Below are 17,959 nucleotides of genomic sequence, written 5' to 3'. Positions count from 1 at the left end.
AGTAAGAAACACACAGTGTATCCATTTTCCTACTATGAATCAGCAGCCATTTATGTACAACTTGAGGTGAAGTGGATGGATCTCTTGGCACTGCTGGGGGCGAAGCTTCCCTCGCTTCAACCTTCTGCGACCAAGCTTCTTTGTTTGTGACAACTCAACACACTTCACTCCATGACTGGCAACACCATGATTTCGAAAGAGACAAGCCCAAGATCACTTGCAGTTGGGAAATAATCCACGCCGCACGACGAAGCGGGGTTGAGCCAAACGATGCGACACCAGCGACCCATGACCTTCATCCCATCATGATATGATCCTCCAAAATGGACCTCGGAGACGTAGACGCAGGTCCGACCCTGGATGGCGAATACAACGGACCTCGAAGAGCCTACTCGCCTGATCAAGACCGAACAGCATCCAGAAAGCGAAATGGCGTCCGCGGAGAGTCGACAGTCCGCAGGACCAAGACTCACGAGACCGAAAACGGCGAAGAAGAGATCCATCATGTCAAGTCTGGCCATCACAGAATGCGTTCGGGGAGTCAAGGCTCTGCATACTCCCTCAGCGACCCGCCTATGTATCCCCGAGTCGGCGCGACAGCTGAGGAAATGGCAGGCGAGGTCTGCGTGGATGACGACGAGCATCTGAAGGAGTCTGAAAAACCGCCCGTTCGAGATAAGGAATTGAAGCCTCATCGCATGTACAAGTTTACGCTGTACGAGACGAATACACGGTACTGGATTACGGGTTCAGATATCACCGACAAGTACTTTCGCCTGCTCCGGATTGATCGGAACTCGCCACCTGGGCAGATAACGCTGTTCGAGGACGAGACGGTATACGATCGCAAGCAGATGAATGATGTGCTCAATACTATTGACCAAGGTAATAAGGCAACCAATGGCCTGCGACTGAAGTATAGCTTTTGGGGCTTGCTGGGTTTCATCCGCTTCACTGAGGCTTACTACATGCTCATCATCACGAAGCGCAGACAGGCGGCCATGGTTGGTGGGCATTACATGTACCAGATCGAAGGGACAGAACTTGTCCCTCTCACGACTGGTGCTGGTAGCTCCTTTCTGAGAGACCGCAATCCTGAAGAGGCACGCTTTTTGGGCATCCTCAACAATCTGGATTTGACAAAGTCGTTCTACTTCAGCTATTCATACGACATCACGAACTCATTGCAGCAGAACATTATCAAACAGCGGGTGGCTCTGAATGAGGGGCGTGACATGGCAGTGCACGAGTACAACGGCATGTTTGTTTGGAACCACCATCTACTCAAACCTGCCGTCAATGCGCTCAAGCATCCTTACGACTGGTGTCTGCCGATTATTCACGGATTTCTCGATCAAGCTGCACTCGACATCTTTGGCAGGACGGTCTACGTGACTATCATTGGCAGGAGGTCTCGCTTCTTCGCTGGTGCTCGATTCTTGAAGCGTGGTGTCAACGATCTGGGATATGTGGCCAACGATGTTGAGACTGAGCAGATTGTATCTGAGAAGCTGACGACGTCGTTCCATGCGCCTGGACCCCGACTTTATTCGAATGCCACGTATACCTCGTATCTCCACCACAGAGGCAGTATACCGCTGTACTGGACCCAGGACAACAGTGGTGTCACGCCGAAGCCAGGCATCGATGTCAACTTGAGCGATCCGTTCTTTCAGCCCGCTGCACTGCACTTCGATAACTTGTTCGAGCGGTATGGATGTCCCATCTACGTACTCAACCTCGTCAAGGCTCGAGAGAAGGTGCCCCGTGAGTCGAAGCTGTTACACGAGTACCAAAAGTGTATCAATTACCTCAACCAGTCCATACCAGAGGACAAGAAGATACAGTACAAAGCCTACGATATGGCCAGAGCAGCAAAGACTCGCAACAGCGATGTCATTGGAGGCCTAGAAGTCATTGCGAAAGACATTCTTGAACAGACTGGCTTCTTCCACAATGGCGAGTATGGCTTTGACGAGCCGCAAGTCCAGAATGGCACCGCCAGGACCAACTGCATCGACTGTCTTGACCGCACCAATGCTGCGCAGTTCGTCATTGGCAAGCATGCCTTTGCGCTGCAGCTCAAGGTGCTTGGAGTGATTAGCAAGGATGAAGTGGATTACGACACTGATGCGGTCAACCTCTTCACCTCGATGTTCCACGATCACGGAGACAACATTGCGATGCAGTATGGAGGATCACACTTGGTCAACACGATGGCCACGTATCGCAAGCTCAGCCACTGGCAGAGCTCATCCCGAGACATGGTGGAGAGCTTCAAACGATATTACCACAACTCATTCTTGGACAGTCAACGTCAGGAGGCATACAACCTTTTCCTTGGCAACTACATCTGGGCGGCAGGACAACCCATGCTGTGGGATCTAACAACAGATTACTATCTCCACCATAGCAGTCCCCGTGCTTGGTTCGAGCGGAATCGGCGAGACTACATCGACTGGTATACGCCTGAGTATCTGGAACCGCGTGTCATGCCACCTCGACTCAAGCGAGAAGTTCCCGAGCTCAAATCGGAAGGAGTTGCTGCATTCGACGACTATTGGAGAGAGTGCTACCGCCCAACAGCACTATCATCTCTGCAAAAGGTCTACAGCTACCGAATGACATCCACACAACGCTACCTGCCAGAACGACCGTACGGTGACAACAAGTGGGACTTCAGTCCCTTTGTCCGCCGTGCCGACCCACACAAGCACGTCGAATCTCCAGAGAAGCAGCGAAAGCCACCACGAAAGGGCGTCAAGATCGTCGACCCTCAAGACGAACCGCCCATGTCACCCATGCCCCTCTCTGAAGTCGTCCCTCGCCCCCCAACAGCCGCCGGCGAAGAAAAACCCAGCATCCTCCGCGAAACCGTCTACGCCAAACTCCCCCTCCCGCAATCCCAACCCCAACCCCCCAACAGCAAAGAATTCCAACCCGCCGACAAAGCCCAAATGCACCTCTGGACCCTCAACCAATTCCACACGCAATCCCTCCACCCGCACGTCTCCGACCCGGAAACCCGCGAATACGCCCGCTACATCACGCACCCGCAGAACCTCCCCCTCGTCACCTCCACCGACCTCCCCTCCGACGCCAACATCGACTATGTCGAGTACATCCACAAGCCCGGCGGCCCGGCCTTCGACTCGTTCGTCGACTCTGACGAGGACGCCGCCACCTTTGCCGCCGGCGTCAGCGACGCGGACCTGCAGGATTTCTGGGATTTCTTGGAGGCGAAAGGGGATCCGTTGACGGTTACCGAGGAGGATCGCGGGAAGAAGAGGTATAAGGCGTATCGGCAGTGGTTGAGGGGGAAGAGTCTTTTTAAGCAGAGTAAAGTCGATCCGGAGTTTTTGGGGCAGGGGGTTTGAAAATTTGATGTATGGTGGTAGAGGGCGGGGGTTGGGGGTTTGGAGGGGAAGCGTGGTGTTTGGAGTTGGAATTGGAATGAGGTTATGAATGAGCGGAGAGATGTTGGTGTCGTTGTTTGTGTTCTGTTGTTGGGTCCACCGTATGCATTGGTACGATACAAGATATATACGTCTCCACCAGCTCCCGTCTCCACTTCAGCCTTGTCCAAACGGACCTTCTATCTCCTTCTCAGGCGCCTGGCGTGCTGTCTAGCCCCCTAGTCGTCCATTGCATCTCACTTTGACCCGTATGGAAGGGATTATCCCACCGCCGATAGAAAGTCTGGGAATCTCTGTCGCTGGCAAGCGCGACAATTGGTTCTGGATGTTGAACTGGGCCGTGGACGTTCTCAATGTCCTGGAGATAGCACGATATTCGTGCATTCCACTTGGAAACGCATAAGGGAAACCACCTTAGGACTCTCGAGGCATCCCTTCGTCTTAGCCTTCTGCGTCAATTCTCACCGCCTTTCTCATATATTTCTATTTTTCACCACCCCCGTCTCCCCCTCGAATCTTCAAAATCCTTCCCTTCCCTTTCCCGGTCTATCCTCGCATCGAACTGTTTCTGTGCCTCTGCCCTTGCAAGCTGCTTATCCTCATCCGCGTTCGAGAAGGTGAAGCTATCACCCTCATTAGAAGTAGATCTTGACGCAGGCTGTGCTCGAGACGTCGAAGGTCGATTCTGCCCAGAAGCAGCCTGCTGCCGTAACCTCTCCCACGCACTGCCAGAGGGTTTCGACTCGGGTTCAGACGATGAGCTTGCGAATGGATCTGAGGCTTCTTCTCTTCGCGATCCATTACCACTCGGCCTCTGACTCGGACTCTGACTCTGCCCTCCATCCTGCCTCTGCGCCGAAGAAATCTGCCTCTGCGCCTGCACATCACTCGAAACAAACGTATCGCTCTGACTCCCACTCCCCTCCTCGACAAAATCCCCAGCAAAAGCACCCCCCGTCGGACTCATATCATCCACCGCACCCCCCGTAACCACCGCCCCACCCTGCCGATTCCTCCTCCACGCCTCCTGCACCCTCGCCCTCTGCCTCGCCATCTCCACCGTCTCCCCCTCCCTCGGCCCCGCCGTCTGGTCCACCTCCCTCTTCCCAGGCAACAGCCCCCCCGGCCCATTCCGCGCATTCTCCCTGATCTTCTGACTCAAATCTTTCAGTCTCGGATCCATCAACCGCCCCGCACTCCCCGCGCTCAACGCATAGCTCCCCAACGCCACCTGTCCCGCCATCGTCCCCGCGAAGGAGTACGCGAAAAACCGCATCGTGTGCCACATGATCCTCGCGCGGCCTCCACTCAGAAACATGAATTTATCTGGATTGAACTTTTTCCCCGGCGTCCAGCCTGGGAAGCGGAACTTGGGAATGCCTCGCAGGAATATGGGCATCGCGCAGAGAGTGCCTATGGGTCCTCCATAACTTCCTATTCGTAGACCTCGCGTCATGTGGTATGCCAGTGCATCGGCTTCTTCCTGTCGAACGGGGCGTTGGAGCACTGACGACGCGGCTTTGCAGGCGTCTTGGATGGCGGAGGTCATGAACGGCGGGTGCGTCGATTGGAATACCGGTTTGGGGAGGTTCGTGAGGTTTACGTAGATCTGTTCGGAGCCCGGTTGGTTTATGGGGACGTAGGTGGGATCGCGGGTCGAGAGGATGGTGGGGGAGCGGTCGCCTGCGTAGGGGTCATCGTCGGAGGAGGGGGCGTCGGAGGGGAAGGTTGAGGCGGAGGGTTCTTGGGGGGAGGTGGCTTCTTCGAGGACCATGGTGGTGGTGGGCGGTGGGTGTAGAGGAGAAGTGGTGGTCGCGTGGGAGCTTTGGAGCTTGAGGTGAGGTCGAGGCCGGGTGCTGTGGAGGCTTTCATGACGACATTTTGAATTTCATTCACTTGATCGCGGGACGCCACGTGCTTTTTAATTTCAACACTAACATTGTCTCCTGACTTTCTGTCAACGATACCATGGCATGATGGGATTGTTGACGATGAGATGCCGTTCACGGACGAAGATGCGGCTCTCGAGGCCATCACACAGCTGGCAGCTCTCTCATCTGGGCAAGAAGAGGCCAAGGCCAAGATAGACAGCATCCTTGCAACAGACGATCCATTCGTCGACATTCACGAGCTATTCGGCCTCTACAACACTCTATACTTCCGCACCCTACTGGTACCCCGAGTAGAAGTCTCATGGTCCGCCAGACTGACCCTCTGCGCCGGCATCTGTGAACTCGTCCGCGACCCATCGAACAACAACAAGTATACCAGGATCCGCCTCAAACTATCCGAATCACTGCTCAAGTACCGTTCCCGAAGCGACGTCGTAAACACCCTCCTCCACGAGGCCATCCACGCATACTTCTTCATCACCACCTCCTGGCGCCATTCCCGTGGCGACGACGGCACCGGCCACGGCGACGGCTTCTTGCTCCTTGCGGACGCCATCAACGACCACGGCGGGTACAGCATCTCCGTATACCACACTTTCCATGATGAAGTCGACTCCTACCGGACGCACGTCTGGCAATGCGACGGGCCTTGCAAGGGGAAGGCTCCGTTCTTCGGGCTCGTCAAGCGGAGTATGAACCGTGCGCCTGGGAAGAGCGATGTGTGGTGGAAGCAGCATCAGGATGAGTGTGGTGGGAGGTTTGAGAAGATTGCGGAGCCCGAGATGTCGAAAGAGCGGGTGGAGAGGTTGAGTGGGTTGGAGAGGGCGGGGAGGCAGAGGAATAAGATTGATGCGTGGGTGAGGAAGAGGGGAGCGTCCCGGGGTGGGGATGGGAAAGGGGCGGAGGCTGATGGGGTTCCTGCGGAGAAGAAGATGAAGATGGCTGTGAAGTGTCCTGTCTGTAGTGAGGAGATGGAGATGAGTGTGGTGGATGAGCATGTTGAACGGGAGCATCCGCCCGGAAATGTCCTCAAGTGAGGTTTGATGTGAAGTTGGTTGCTCCTTCCTTCACTTGCAGCATGTATGGCTTGGCATGCGGTTTGCTCCTTCCTTCACTGCTTCAACACATATGGCTTGGCACGCTAAGGGGACTCTCGCCTGACCTCATACCAACCTCCTAACACCCTCTGGACAACGTCAACCACCATCGTCCACTCGCAACAACCAATTCACGATGGCTGACACGGCGGTTGCTTTCGCTGAGTACGTTCCATTCACATCATCACACGGGTCCAAACACTGACATCGACACAGGCAGCTCAAGCTCAGCAAGGCCACCAACATCACCATCTACGTAGGCAGACGTCAGCCAGACATCGAACCATACGTCCTGCCCAAGATTGTCCTCTCCAACGCCGCCCCGTACTTCCACAAGATCGTCAACTGCGACTTCAAAGAAGGCCAGGAAGGCGTCTTGCACTTCCCCGAAGACGACCAGTACTCGTGGAGGCTGTTCATCTACTGGCTCTTCAACCGCCGCCTCCCTGAGCCAGACCGCCCCGCTCCACCAAACCCTCGCCATCTGGGTCCGCGCGCCTTAAGCCCATTCTTCTCGGCTCTCATCAAAGCCTGGAGCCTGGGCGACAAGTACGACATCCCAGCATTCCAGAACAGCGTCACCCTCCGCATGATCCGCACCTTCGAGATCAGCTTCCCAGCCATGGAGAACGTCACCGAAGTCTTCGAGACTACACCAGTTGGCTGCCCGCTCAGACAGCTCATCGTTGAGGAGCTCGTCACTGCGACCATGAAGCTTCGTGTTGCGAAGATCGCAGATATCGCGCCACTCTCAAAGCTCGATGGCTTCTTTCCGCTGTTCATACAGTGCTATCAGGACCTCTGCGCCAATGTGCAGCGGTACCCGCTTCACAATTATGGCAGGAACTCGACGGAGATGCAGAAGTATCTTGTCGAGGAAGACAGAGATTTGGCGAATGAGGTGGAGGCTATGATGAGGGAGCACGGGCAGGCTTAGGATCTATGGAAAGATTGAGGTCTGGTCTGGTCAGTGATGTGACGGGATGGCGGAAAGAGAGTTGCGCAAGAATCACCATGGCGCATGTTGCTCTTTGACGATCCAGTCGTACTAGTGGTTCTATGGTCGAAACAACATCGAGCCTCGAAATGCAAGTGTTTCAAATCTCCTGAGTCTGTTGTTGTTCTCGTATCTACCGTGGAAATAAATGCCGCGAAAAGACCTGTTTTCATCGGACTAGGCGTCTACTTCTTGACATACGCCGTATACGCCGTCCTCGAGGTTGCATGGCGAAGACAGCACAACTACTCCCTGCTCTGGTGGGCCACGGTCTTCCCCGTCGCCACGATCAACACGGCGTGGATCTCGCTGGCCACAGCGATGGAATCAACGGCGTTCAAGGTGCTCTCGACGCTTTTCCTTTTGGCGCTGCTGGTGCTGTATTTTGTTAATTGGGGGTTTACGTTGGTTTTTGTCTTTACAGGGACGACGGCGCTGTTGCAGCAGCCGATTCGTGAGACGCGGGATCGGGAGAAGGCGAGTTGAGGTGAGGGCGGTGTTTTGTGGAATGGTTGATTTTGCGGCCTGAACTTATACATACGGTCTGTGCCTCTTCCGGATCCTGCATTGTCACATGCTTGCCATGTAAGGACATGGGTGGTTAGTTGTTTCCCTTTTCAGCCACAGCCTTGCCTTGCAAAAGAAGTCGATGAAAGCGCAAGCGAAGAGAGGTCCACTTCCACGTCGACCATAGAACCAAGGAAGGAGAACTCCTCCAAGATTGTCACATATTTCAGGAAAAGACGTCATCGTTCAAAAAGGCCAACAACCCATAAATCAAACTCCCCCCAACAACCCCCATCACCGCATCTCACCAACCAACACCTCATCCACCTTCGTCATCACGTTCCCCGTCGTCCTCGCCTCGACAAATTTCCCCAACATAGCAACCTCAGCATTCAACCTCCTTGCAACCTCCACGATCGGCCATCCCTCCCCCAACAACCTTAACAACACCCCCTCCTGCTCCTCATCCCACTCAGGCCCCGGGCGCTGCAGATGCACAGCCCCAACCTGCAAGTCCAACATCTCCCGCGAGATCGTCCACGGATGCGCATCGCGCGACTCGAAGAGCTCGTTGAAGCGAGCCGCGATTTCGAAAATACTCGCCACACTGCGAAGTTCACGACGGAGATGCTCTCGTTCGTCGTCCCGGAACACCCGCTTCGGCAGGCCGGGCGCGTCGTCAGACGGGTCAGTGTAGCAGTTATAAGCCCCCGCGAGGAGAAGCAGGGCATCTTCCACCGCCACGGCACTCTGAACGCAGTCCTCCCTCGAAGAAGAACTCAGGACCGACTTCATCAACCCGACGACACGCTGCGTCCCAGTTCCATCTTCGAAACAAACCACCTCGTCGAGTTGAGCGATGTAGTCCATCCTCCCCAATAGCTCGTTCGCCCGCCACATCCTCGCGATGCGCACCATCGCGGCGTTCTCATGGTCGTTGTTCAGAACCCAGCCGTTCTTCTTCATTTTGCTCGTGGTGTGGCGGTACGGACGCAGAGTATCGTGCTCTCTGTCGGCCACGAGCTGATCCCGGAGGTCGTTGCGCAGGGAGGTGGAGCAGGTTTTGAAATGCGGCCTCGCGCTGAGGGTTATGGGAAGGAGGGCTTGTTGGGAGCAGAAGGGGCAGTTGATCTCTTGGGGGTTGGGATCGGACATGCTGTGGGCAGAGGGGACTTGATGGGGAGGGGTGCATGGACGGGGTGGAAGGGGTGTTTATTGCAATTGAGGGTTTGTGGATAGGTGCACTCTTTCTTTCTTTCTTTCTTCATCGAGGGAAGCCTGAACGAGTGAGACTAAACATTGTCTTGCTCTCCTTGTCTTTGCGTGGAAGGTTGATTGAATGAACGCCGACGGAGAACTTTGGACTGCCGTTCGAATAAGGGGGTTCTGTTCAGAAGCCAGGTCGTCTCCTCGGCCTTGGCAGAGGCGACTAGAGCCAACACTTCAGCGAACAACTTCATATCATCGCCAAAGACGTGGCAAAAGTACGAGCTGTTCTCAGGAATCCTGTACGACCAAGGCGGGGGTGCACCAGGACGGAGTCGTCTCAGCAATATCTTCTTCTAACTGCCGTAGATGATCTTTCCTCGTCGCGGGCGGCTCGTTGCCCGTCATGGTGGCATCACCGAGCCAGATCAGCAATTTCGTAGCGTGCCCGTAAATGCAGCCCATGTGTCAGATTTAGCGGTTTCGTTCGTGGATGTTGGCTTGATTGATGCAGAGTTGGTCCGCCCAGAGGCTACGTATGGTATCGGTGCTCCTCAAGCGCCGTAATGCTTTCCAGAGATTCTTCGTGATGGGAAGTCTACCAGCTCCTTTGATAGAGACGTACTCCATCTCATCGCTGCTGCCCCAGGCGTACGATAACGCATCGTATGTTCTCGAGAGTGGATGCTCCGCATCAGCCTCGCCTGTGACTTCATCTCCACAGTTGATCGATTGCACACTGAGTCAACACTCGATCTCAGCATCAAGCTGGCCCGGTAGAAGTTGCAAGACTCGAATCTCGCGGTCCGGATCGATAGCCGGGCCCGGATAGACCGAACCAGGCCCCTACAAGTCCTCCGAGAACCGCCCACCACCCTCCGTGTGATGATGCACAACGTACGAGAAGGGCTTGACATTGAAGACATATGAAAGTAACGAACTACGAAATATGTGATACTCACCAATCAGGTCTCCCTCTCGAACAAGAGATTAGTCACGATGTGTGACTTTCCGAGGACACCCATCATAATATATAGATGTTGTCGAGACGCCTGAGAGTGTGGATGTCGATCACGTTCGTCTGCGCTTTTGTCAATTCCGTGTATAACAAAGGGGGAACACCCAGCCATGCTTGGCGTGCATGTGGCAGTGCATGAGACCAGGCTGCAACATAAGACCTGGGACTCTGTCAATTAATTGCCAAATGAAGTGCTGGCAAGTGACATGGATAGAGGCAATGGTGTCTGCGGCCACCAAGTCAACGGGGCGATTGCGGAAGAGCCTTGTCAATTTGGCAGCGTCAACGACACCACGGATACGTTGAAACATACTGTGGATGTCTGATAGTGAACGTTCTTCTGCCATTCAGCATAAAGCCTTATCTCTGTCTCATCCACGAGGAAGTATGATCACATTCACACCAAACCCTCCTGCTTCGGGCACACCAATAGTCCGCCCTTCTCAATAGTGATGGCTGCGCCCTAGAATGAGGAAAGAGGGTCGACATCAGCACGTTCCATCTCTAAACACCTCCTTCATCATCGACCGGATCACCTCTGAGACATCCTCGGTCTGTGGTTTTGGTGATTTGTTGTCTGGTGGATCAGAAGATGGCCCTTCGCCAGCTGGTGCGTCTCCAGTTGACAGGCGAACTGATTGTCTGAGTCTCGTCTTCGTGGGTGTTTCAAGGTCACCTGCAATCTTCCTCCTATATCCATGCGACTCCTTCTACTTAGCCTGCTCGAGTGGATTCAGTTGATCCCACTCGCCTCGCTCCTAGCGCCTAGGACCCATAGCAATACTCGGATCGAAGCCATCAACAAACCCGCGGCCTCGACCTGGTGGCAGGCCATCGGTAGGACTGCGCATCTGTTGTGCCTGCATCGGGAAACCAGGTGGAATACCTTGCGGCCCAAAGAATCCCGGTGGCGCATTCGCTGGCGGGCTTTGCAGACCTCCAAATCCTGGCGGCGGTGGTTCGCGCTGTTGTGGCTGTTGGAAGATGTTGATATTGTGGAAGCCAGGGGGATGGCGTGGCATGTGCGGGTTGAAGCCCGGTGGTGGTGGACCTTGTGCACCCACGGGTGATGTGAGCTGGTGGTACTCCGACGGCGGGAATTGCTGGCCTTGTGGGATTTGCATCTGGGGCAAGTTGGGGTGAGCGCTGGGTCGGCGACCTGCACCTGGCACTTGCTGCTGCAGTGGTGGACCATCAGCAAATTGTCGACGCATCTGCTGTTGCTGCGGATGCTGCTGTTGTTGCTGTTGTTGCTGTTGTTGCTGAAGGAAGATGGACGGCTCATCGTAGAAGCCTGGTGGGACACGCTGTGACGGACGCCTCTGCGGTTCATGCATGCCAGGAGGCATCTGAGGCTGCTCTTGGCGTTGCTGTTGCTCAGGTGGGTAGTTGCGCATTAGCTGCTCCTCAAACAGACCAGGAGGTTGCTGAGGCACTCTCGGCTTGGGGGCATGTGGCTCAGCGTTCATCTGAGGTTGTTGCTGACTGTTTAGCCAATGCTGCATCTGGTCGACGGCGCCATAATTAGGCAGTGCCTGCTGCGAGGGTGGTCGAGAGCTCGACGGTTCCTTTCGCAAAAGGCTGAGCAGCTGTTGACTCTCGCTTGATCCGTGCTGTCGCTGGCGGCTTTGGGCAATCAGGTTCTGCACGTTAAGGTCAGGTGAAGCAGTGCGTCGTGAAGGCGGATCAAACATGGCCAGATCGTTGATGCGTCCAGACGCAGGTCGTGGCTGCTGTTCTCGTAGGGCATTGAATGGAATGCCGCTAGGCTCAGGCGACATTGCAGATTGAGGAGCCTGAGATCGAGGAATCTGCTGCTCGCCGACTTGCCTCTCTGGCATTCGATCACCAAAGGAAGCTGCTGGTCCATTAGACTCACTCCCAAATACACTATCTCCAAGTTGAACGCCGCCTTGCTGTGGTGACTGCAATCTCTCTGGGCTCTTCTGTGCGAACATGTCAGTGAAACGACTCTTAGGCTTCGCTGCAGCTCCACCATTCATGCCAGAGGTCTTGATGGGCGGTGGAGGAGAAACAGGAGTCTGCTCTGCTTGAGGAGGGGTAGGCTGGCCCAGTTTCGCAGACCCAAGCATTTGCAAAACCCTGTTGAAGCCTTCTTGGTCTTCTGCTGTTGTCTTGGCAGCATGTCCATTTGCTGGCTGCTGTGCACTTGGCTCTTCTGCTGCTGGAGTAGGGGGCGTCTCTTCAGCGGACGGCTTGAACATTGAAGCAAAGCGGCTCGTCTTCGGCTTGCCAGTGGATGCCTTGATGGATCCTGTGGCCCCAGGTGTGGTCGCCCCTTGCGAGCCAGTATTGGCACTGCCAGCACCCCAGCCACCAAACATGCCGCTCTCGAAGCCATCGAGCTTCAAAGGTGGGACGTTAGCCTTGGGTTCAGGCGGTGGAGGCGCTGGTTCTGATACTGTCTCAACAGGCTCTGCCTTGTCCACGTCACCCTTGGCTTTCTTGCTCATGCCCTCCTTCCACTTCTGAAACTCTTCTTGTGTGCGGGCCATGCCAAATCCAAGCTCTTGGTCTTTCTTAACAACCGGGTCGTCCATCCATTCAGGCTCCTTCTCCACTCGATCATGGTCCCTGTCGCGTCGTTGCTGTTCTCGCTCGCGCCATCCACCTGCTCTGTCGCCGTTGCGTCTGTCATCTCTCGTCCATCGTGGATCGTGTCGCTCGCCAAAGCCATTGCGTCGATCGCCATCCTCGCGATCTTGCTTCTCTCTGCGCTCACGTACACTAGTCCAGCTGTCTCGGTTGTCTCTGCCATCTTTACCCTCCTTCTCATTGTTCATGCTCCTGCGATTGAGCTGCCGGTCTGAGAAGAAACGACTGCGCGCGCTCTCTGGCTCCTCGGACGTAGTTCCGTCTCCTATAGTTGTTGCAGTGCGGTCTGGCAAGTCTGACAATCGGGACACGTTTCTGCTGCTGGGGAACATGGTCTTGGGCGGACCCAGAGAAATATCTTCTGCACACGCAACATCATCCATCAGTAAACCACGTCACCACCAAGAACCAATCACATCTCCTCTCAGACTCACCTCCATTCCCCCTCAGAGTACTACTCCTCGTCCCGAGCGTCGGCCTCCCCGTCGAAAAGCTCCCCATCGGACTCCCCTCAGCGCCGGCACTAACACGCTGCTGCTGTCTCTGCTGCTGCTTGGGCTGCTGGGCCTGCGCCGACGACGACGGCTCACTATGCGGAATCCTTAGCTTCTCCCTCACACCGTCTGCGCGCTCCATGTACACGTACTCTATCCATTGCTCGATGGCGGGGAGGTTGTCGGGCTTGCACACCAGCGGCGACTCCCTCAGCGCCAGCAGCTGCGCCGCCGTGTACTGGCGGACGGCCATGCTGGATCAATAGCGGTGTCGTGGGGGTGTATCGTGCGCAAGGTGGGTGACGAGTCGGGCGGGCGCAATGTGTAGGCGCCCAATGCCCGAGGAGGCGTGGTGCGGTGGTGACGGGCCTCCCGTCCCCGCGGCGGCGTGTCAAATAGCGATTATGAGATTGTGTCTTGCTCAATGCGGCCTTGCACAAGATCAGTAGTGATTGTTGCCTGTATCAGGTAGAAGGCTGCGGGTGGTGGTGACGGAGACGATGCGGCGGAGTTGGCTGGCGGTCGGGCAGCAGCAGCGGTGGGTGGAAATTGTGGGTCTAGCAGAAGGAATTGATGGCGGAAGTGTGATCGATCTGGCGGTGTTAAGCGTGTGATTGTCGTAGCGATGTGTGTTGGGGGCTGGCAGTGGTGATGTTGCGGGTTGGCGGTGGTGTCGTGGCAGTGAAGTGAAGTGCTTCGGCTGAAAGATGTCTCCAAGCCGCCCCTGCAAGAGCAGCACAGAACGTTAATGGACCCTGGCTCCCTGATTCAGATGCGTGAATTGAACGGCGTGAGCGAATAGCGAGTCTCAGTCAATTCTTCTACCATTGATTGATTGACCAATCTTCAATACGTGAAAACGTTTCATGGCCGAGCGCGATTTAATCGTCAGTCGACTCGCGCTTCATTCATCTCACTGTGTCACTCTTTCCCTTCTAGACCTGCCAAAAGCCTTGGCAAAACTCTAAAGTGTCATTATTCGACCTAGCACGTGAGATAGCTATATACGCCACCAAATACCTCTGATATATGCTAGATGCTGTAGTCTCGTGGCAAGCATCATCATGGCGATCCTGTCGCGGTCAACATCATATCGTCCTCCTCTCCTCATCATCGTCGTCTCATTCTATCGTCTTCGTCTGCTCCTCTTCCTCCCCCTCTCCGCCGCTGTTCTCCGTCCAACCACCTCTCTCCAAGTTGTTGCAATAACAAAGCATCTCATCAAAAGTCAAAGCATGCAGCATGGCTCTCAAAAGCCGTGTTCTGAATGTTAGGCACCCGCCACTGGTGATGGCATGAAAAGACCGCAAAAAGGGTTGCGCACGTGCGATCTCTTCAAAATCCATCACCGTCGTCTAGTCATCCGAAAGACCTGTCCTCGAGTCAGTATCGCGATGCTTCACAAGACTCCACGTATCTTGGAGAGGGCATCCACTCACGGTAGCCACGAAATCCCTACAGCAATGTCAGCGAGCCATTCCAGCAGTTCAAAAGAAGGCCATCGGCGTACTGCTAGTCTTCTCCTCGTCGAGCTCGTCTGACTCCTTCCAGAACGCCGTCGGTCCAGCCGGGCCATGCAGATCGTAGTCCTTGTCAAACCAGTTTCCGAGGACACCTCGGGCGCTTTTCAGTCCTCCGACTTGAATCCCTTCGCTACGCCATCGTTCCTCGCCGTGGAAGATTGAGAATGTCGTCCAGCGGATCTCACCTTCAGGAGTCTGTCGCACCGTTCCTCGTATTCTGCTGTTTGCGTTCGGGTCCCAACTTGCATGTAAACTCCGCGATGTTCCACGGAAGCGCACGACTGGCAATCGCTCGCCTGTGAAGTTTGTCCAGTCCATACCGTCTCCGTCCTCTTCTTCTCCTTCATCGCCGCTCCCGGGCGGGTCGATGCGAGTCACTTGAAGCTTGATGCGAATCAGTCGAATAGCTAAGGTGAATCAGCTAGTGTGCAAGGCAAACATACGCTTTCCATGAGATCAATCAAACCTTCTTCCGTGTCAATTGGCTCTCTAAGCTGCTCATCAGGGATGCGTTCGCTGAAGTTGAAGGCGTAGAGATCGTTATAATCCAGGAAGCACACAACTCGCATCCAGCTGCCACTGATACCGTATGGGTCTTGTGCGTCCAGTGAGAGAGCCTTCTCCCGGATCTTGTTAATCTCTTCATCAACCTCTCTCGTAGATCCAGTTATTCTCGGTAAGGTCTTATAGCTGTTTGGAGTTGCCCCACTCCACGTGTCTTTCCACACCATCGGAAAACGCCCATCACTGCGATCTGTAAACTTTCTTAGATTGAATCCCAGAACAATCATCACTGCCTCCACCTTCTCCCAATCGACTCGTTGGCTCCCATCGTTCATGAAAGGGCCCCACAACGTGTTGTCCGTATACTCTCGCAGGTCGTACACCTTACTTCTCGCATATGTGTGCGTCAGCAATGGCCTCGCGTGACTCCTGGTGCATAGACTCGGACTCATCGAGACGTCTGGCTGCAGCAGTGAAAAGAAGCTCCGAGTCGGCACTACATCAATCGGTACGCCATAGAAGCAATGCAGCTTCGCGCTGGCTTGTCTCAGCTCTTCCGTATCCGCAGGCAGTTGCAACTCGTTCCCCGCTCTTGCGAACAAGCTGCTGGCGCACAGGAAGCTGTCGATGTTGTCTGTGTTCTGAAACCAGTATCTCAACCAGTCGACGTTGTGGTTTTCATCCTTCTCGTTGTGAGGTGTGCTCGCGGTCTTGACAAGACGATTGACCTCTCCCGACACGAATGCCAGCTCCTCCTTCTTGACCCTCCGATCTTCGGTGTCGAATATCTTCTCCAGCTTGACCAATCTGTGCAGCGCATCTTCCCAGTCTGGCTCAGGCGCGGCTGGCGTAGGTTCACCATACTTCCGGATGTACAAGTCTTTGTGCAGGAGACGGTTGCCACGGACATAGCTATGCAACGCACGACAGCTCTGGGTGAGCGCTGAGACATCGGCGGGTTCGACTTCGGTGAAGATGCAATGGAGCAGTTCGTGCGAGAGCTCGAGCAGGGAAGCCATTGGGTTGGCGGGCGGGTCGGCGATGTCGCCCATGGTGGATGTGCCTCTCCGACGTGTTACAGGAAGGAAGCAGGACCAAGGCTATGCGATGTGAAGCTGCCCATCCCCGGCTGCTCGGTTCGTCTGGGATCGCGTTATCGCGCTATCTCCGCCGGCAAGCGGGAAGGTGGGGCTCGCGGCATCACGTGTCCGGCGCAGCCTCGAGTCGGGGTTAAGTATTTAACTTAACCTTTGACCGTGCTAACGATCAGAGACTTCAGAATACAAGATTACTTCACCACTTTTGAGTAGCTCTTGCTAAGAATGAGGTACGTGGCCCTTCAGCACAACTCGCTACGACATTGAGGAAACCGTGATACTGTGACAATCCGAGATGCATTGCAAGCCGTCCAACTAGCTTGAGGATGGAATGACGCATGCAAGAGATGTGCCAACAATTAGAGACATTATATCCAAGGTCAGTCCACCAGAGGTCTATGCCAGCAGATTAGAGGCACCATCGTCCCATGTATCCCGAAATGGGCGGAAGGGGCAGTACTATCAATCCGAGACTTCACTTGATAAGGGGCTAAAGCAACAAATCCATCGATTAGTGGCTCCTCTGTTTGCAATTGAGTAATGAATTTTTTGATAAATGAAAGATGAAGATCAAGTCAAAAGAATGTATAGCGTGGATCACATATTGGCTATCCAATTTTGTCTACGCTGCAACGTTGTACGTGTTGCCATCAACGCCTGCAACAGCAGAAACCCCAACCGTCTTTTATCATATCAAGGATCGTTATGATCAATCATTGTTACAGTCCAGTAAGTACAGTCCTTGATTGCTCACTGTCCAGTGACCCATTTTACCTCCACATACATTCCATTCCGTCATGTTTTCATCATGCCGAATCCTTTACTAAACCTGGTTATAACCCCAGCCGTTCGCAGTTGTAGTAGGGGTGGGCTTAATGCTGCTGGTGATGATTGGCGGAACCGACCACGAATTGCCTTGCCCGGGCTTGGTTGGAACTGGGTACCAGACCGTGATCGACGTGGTGTAGCCGTACTCAAGCGTGATGGTCGTGCACGAAGACGTGATGGTGGATCCCGGTGGGCAGACTGGTGGGCTGGGCTTCGAGACGTACGAGGTAATGGTCGTTGGTGCAGGGCAGACAGGGCCGGGGCCTTCAGGAATAGACGGGCAAGCTGAGCAGCCTGGGGGTGGAGGCGGAGTTGATGTGACAGTAGTCGGCACTGACGGAGTCCATGGTGGCAGAGTCGAGATCGCAGTCGTTATCCAGGTCGATGAACCCCCTGGACAAGTTGGGCATACCTCAGTGACGATGGACGTAACAGTAGTCGGCACTGACGGAGTCCATGGCGGAAGAGTCGAGATCGCAGTCGATGTCCAAGTTGATGAACCCCCTGGGCAAGTTGGGCACACCTCAGTGACGATGGACGTAACAGTAGTCGGCACTGATGGCGTCCACGGTGGCAGAGTCGAGATCGCGGTCGTCGTCCAAGTTGACGACCCCCCTGGGCAAGTTGGGCATACTTCGGTAATTGTAGACGTGACTGTAGTGGTTACAGACGAGGGAGGGGGAACAACAGTCGTGACTGGAGGTGGCGGCCCCCAGCTAGTTGGTGGCGGCTGCGGCTTCGTCCAGGTTTCGCAAGACGTATAG

The 17,959-nt window shown here is 54.8% G+C and overlaps 8 protein-coding genes across 8 annotated transcripts; 4 read left to right on the top strand and 4 right to left on the bottom strand.

Moving 5' to 3' along the window:
• Window positions 1-323: 323 nt before the first annotated feature.
• On the top strand, window positions 324-3,377 carry M409DRAFT_27135 (uncharacterized protein; the record flags this gene model as incomplete). The annotated part of the gene is made up of 1 exon (XM_033808440.1): window positions 324-3,377. The coding sequence occupies one exon, from the start codon at window positions 324-326 to the stop codon at window positions 3,375-3,377; it is 3,054 nt and encodes a 1,017-aa protein (XP_033663400.1).
• A 529-nt stretch (window positions 3,378-3,906) lies between these two features.
• Window positions 3,907-5,190, bottom strand: M409DRAFT_58265 (uncharacterized protein; the record flags this gene model as incomplete). The annotated part of the gene is made up of 1 exon (XM_033813863.1): window positions 3,907-5,190. The coding sequence occupies one exon, from the start codon at window positions 5,188-5,190 to the stop codon at window positions 3,907-3,909; it is 1,284 nt and encodes a 427-aa protein (XP_033663399.1).
• A 222-nt stretch (window positions 5,191-5,412) lies between these two features.
• M409DRAFT_27133 (uncharacterized protein) lies at window positions 5,413-6,345 on the top strand (the record flags this gene model as incomplete). Its single annotated transcript, XM_033808439.1, has 1 exon — window positions 5,413-6,345. The coding sequence occupies one exon, from the start codon at window positions 5,413-5,415 to the stop codon at window positions 6,343-6,345; it is 933 nt and encodes a 310-aa protein (XP_033663398.1).
• Window positions 6,346-6,541: 196 nt separating this feature from the next.
• On the top strand, window positions 6,542-7,342 carry M409DRAFT_27132 (uncharacterized protein; the record flags this gene model as incomplete). The annotated part of the gene is made up of 2 exons (XM_033808438.1): window positions 6,542-6,570; window positions 6,622-7,342. 2 exons carry the CDS (start codon window positions 6,542-6,544, stop codon window positions 7,340-7,342), a joined length of 750 nt encoding a protein of 249 aa, XP_033663397.1.
• A 305-nt stretch (window positions 7,343-7,647) lies between these two features.
• Window positions 7,648-9,064, bottom strand: M409DRAFT_58263 (uncharacterized protein; the record flags this gene model as incomplete). The annotated part of the gene is made up of 2 exons (XM_033813862.1): window positions 7,648-7,964; window positions 8,218-9,064. 2 exons carry the CDS (start codon window positions 9,062-9,064, stop codon window positions 7,648-7,650), a joined length of 1,164 nt encoding a protein of 387 aa, XP_033663396.1.
• A 525-nt stretch (window positions 9,065-9,589) lies between these two features.
• M409DRAFT_69088 (uncharacterized protein) lies at window positions 9,590-13,496 on the bottom strand (the record flags this gene model as incomplete). Its single annotated transcript, XM_033818124.1, has 3 exons — window positions 9,590-9,647; window positions 10,941-13,110; window positions 13,184-13,496. 3 exons carry the CDS (start codon window positions 13,494-13,496, stop codon window positions 9,590-9,592), a joined length of 2,541 nt encoding a protein of 846 aa, XP_033663395.1.
• A 1,234-nt stretch (window positions 13,497-14,730) lies between these two features.
• On the bottom strand, window positions 14,731-16,322 carry M409DRAFT_69087 (uncharacterized protein; the record flags this gene model as incomplete). Its single annotated transcript, XM_033818123.1, has 2 exons — window positions 14,731-15,173; window positions 15,233-16,322. 2 exons carry the CDS (start codon window positions 16,320-16,322, stop codon window positions 14,731-14,733), a joined length of 1,533 nt encoding a protein of 510 aa, XP_033663394.1.
• Window positions 16,323-17,350: 1,028 nt separating this feature from the next.
• M409DRAFT_27128 (uncharacterized protein) lies at window positions 17,351-17,959 on the top strand (the record flags this gene model as incomplete). The annotated part of the gene is made up of 1 exon (XM_033808437.1): window positions 17,351-17,959. One exon carries the CDS (start codon window positions 17,351-17,353, stop codon window positions 17,957-17,959), a length of 609 nt encoding a protein of 202 aa, XP_033663393.1.

The sequence above is a fragment of the Zasmidium cellare genome (genome assembly GCF_010093935.1).
Source record: "Zasmidium cellare ATCC 36951 unplaced genomic scaffold M409scaffold_35, whole genome shotgun sequence".
In the NCBI taxonomy this organism is placed as follows: domain Eukaryota; kingdom Fungi; phylum Ascomycota; class Dothideomycetes; order Mycosphaerellales; family Mycosphaerellaceae; genus Zasmidium; species Zasmidium cellare.
Note: the sequence above shows the minus strand (reverse complement) of the source record. Positions and strands in the feature narration are given on the sequence as shown.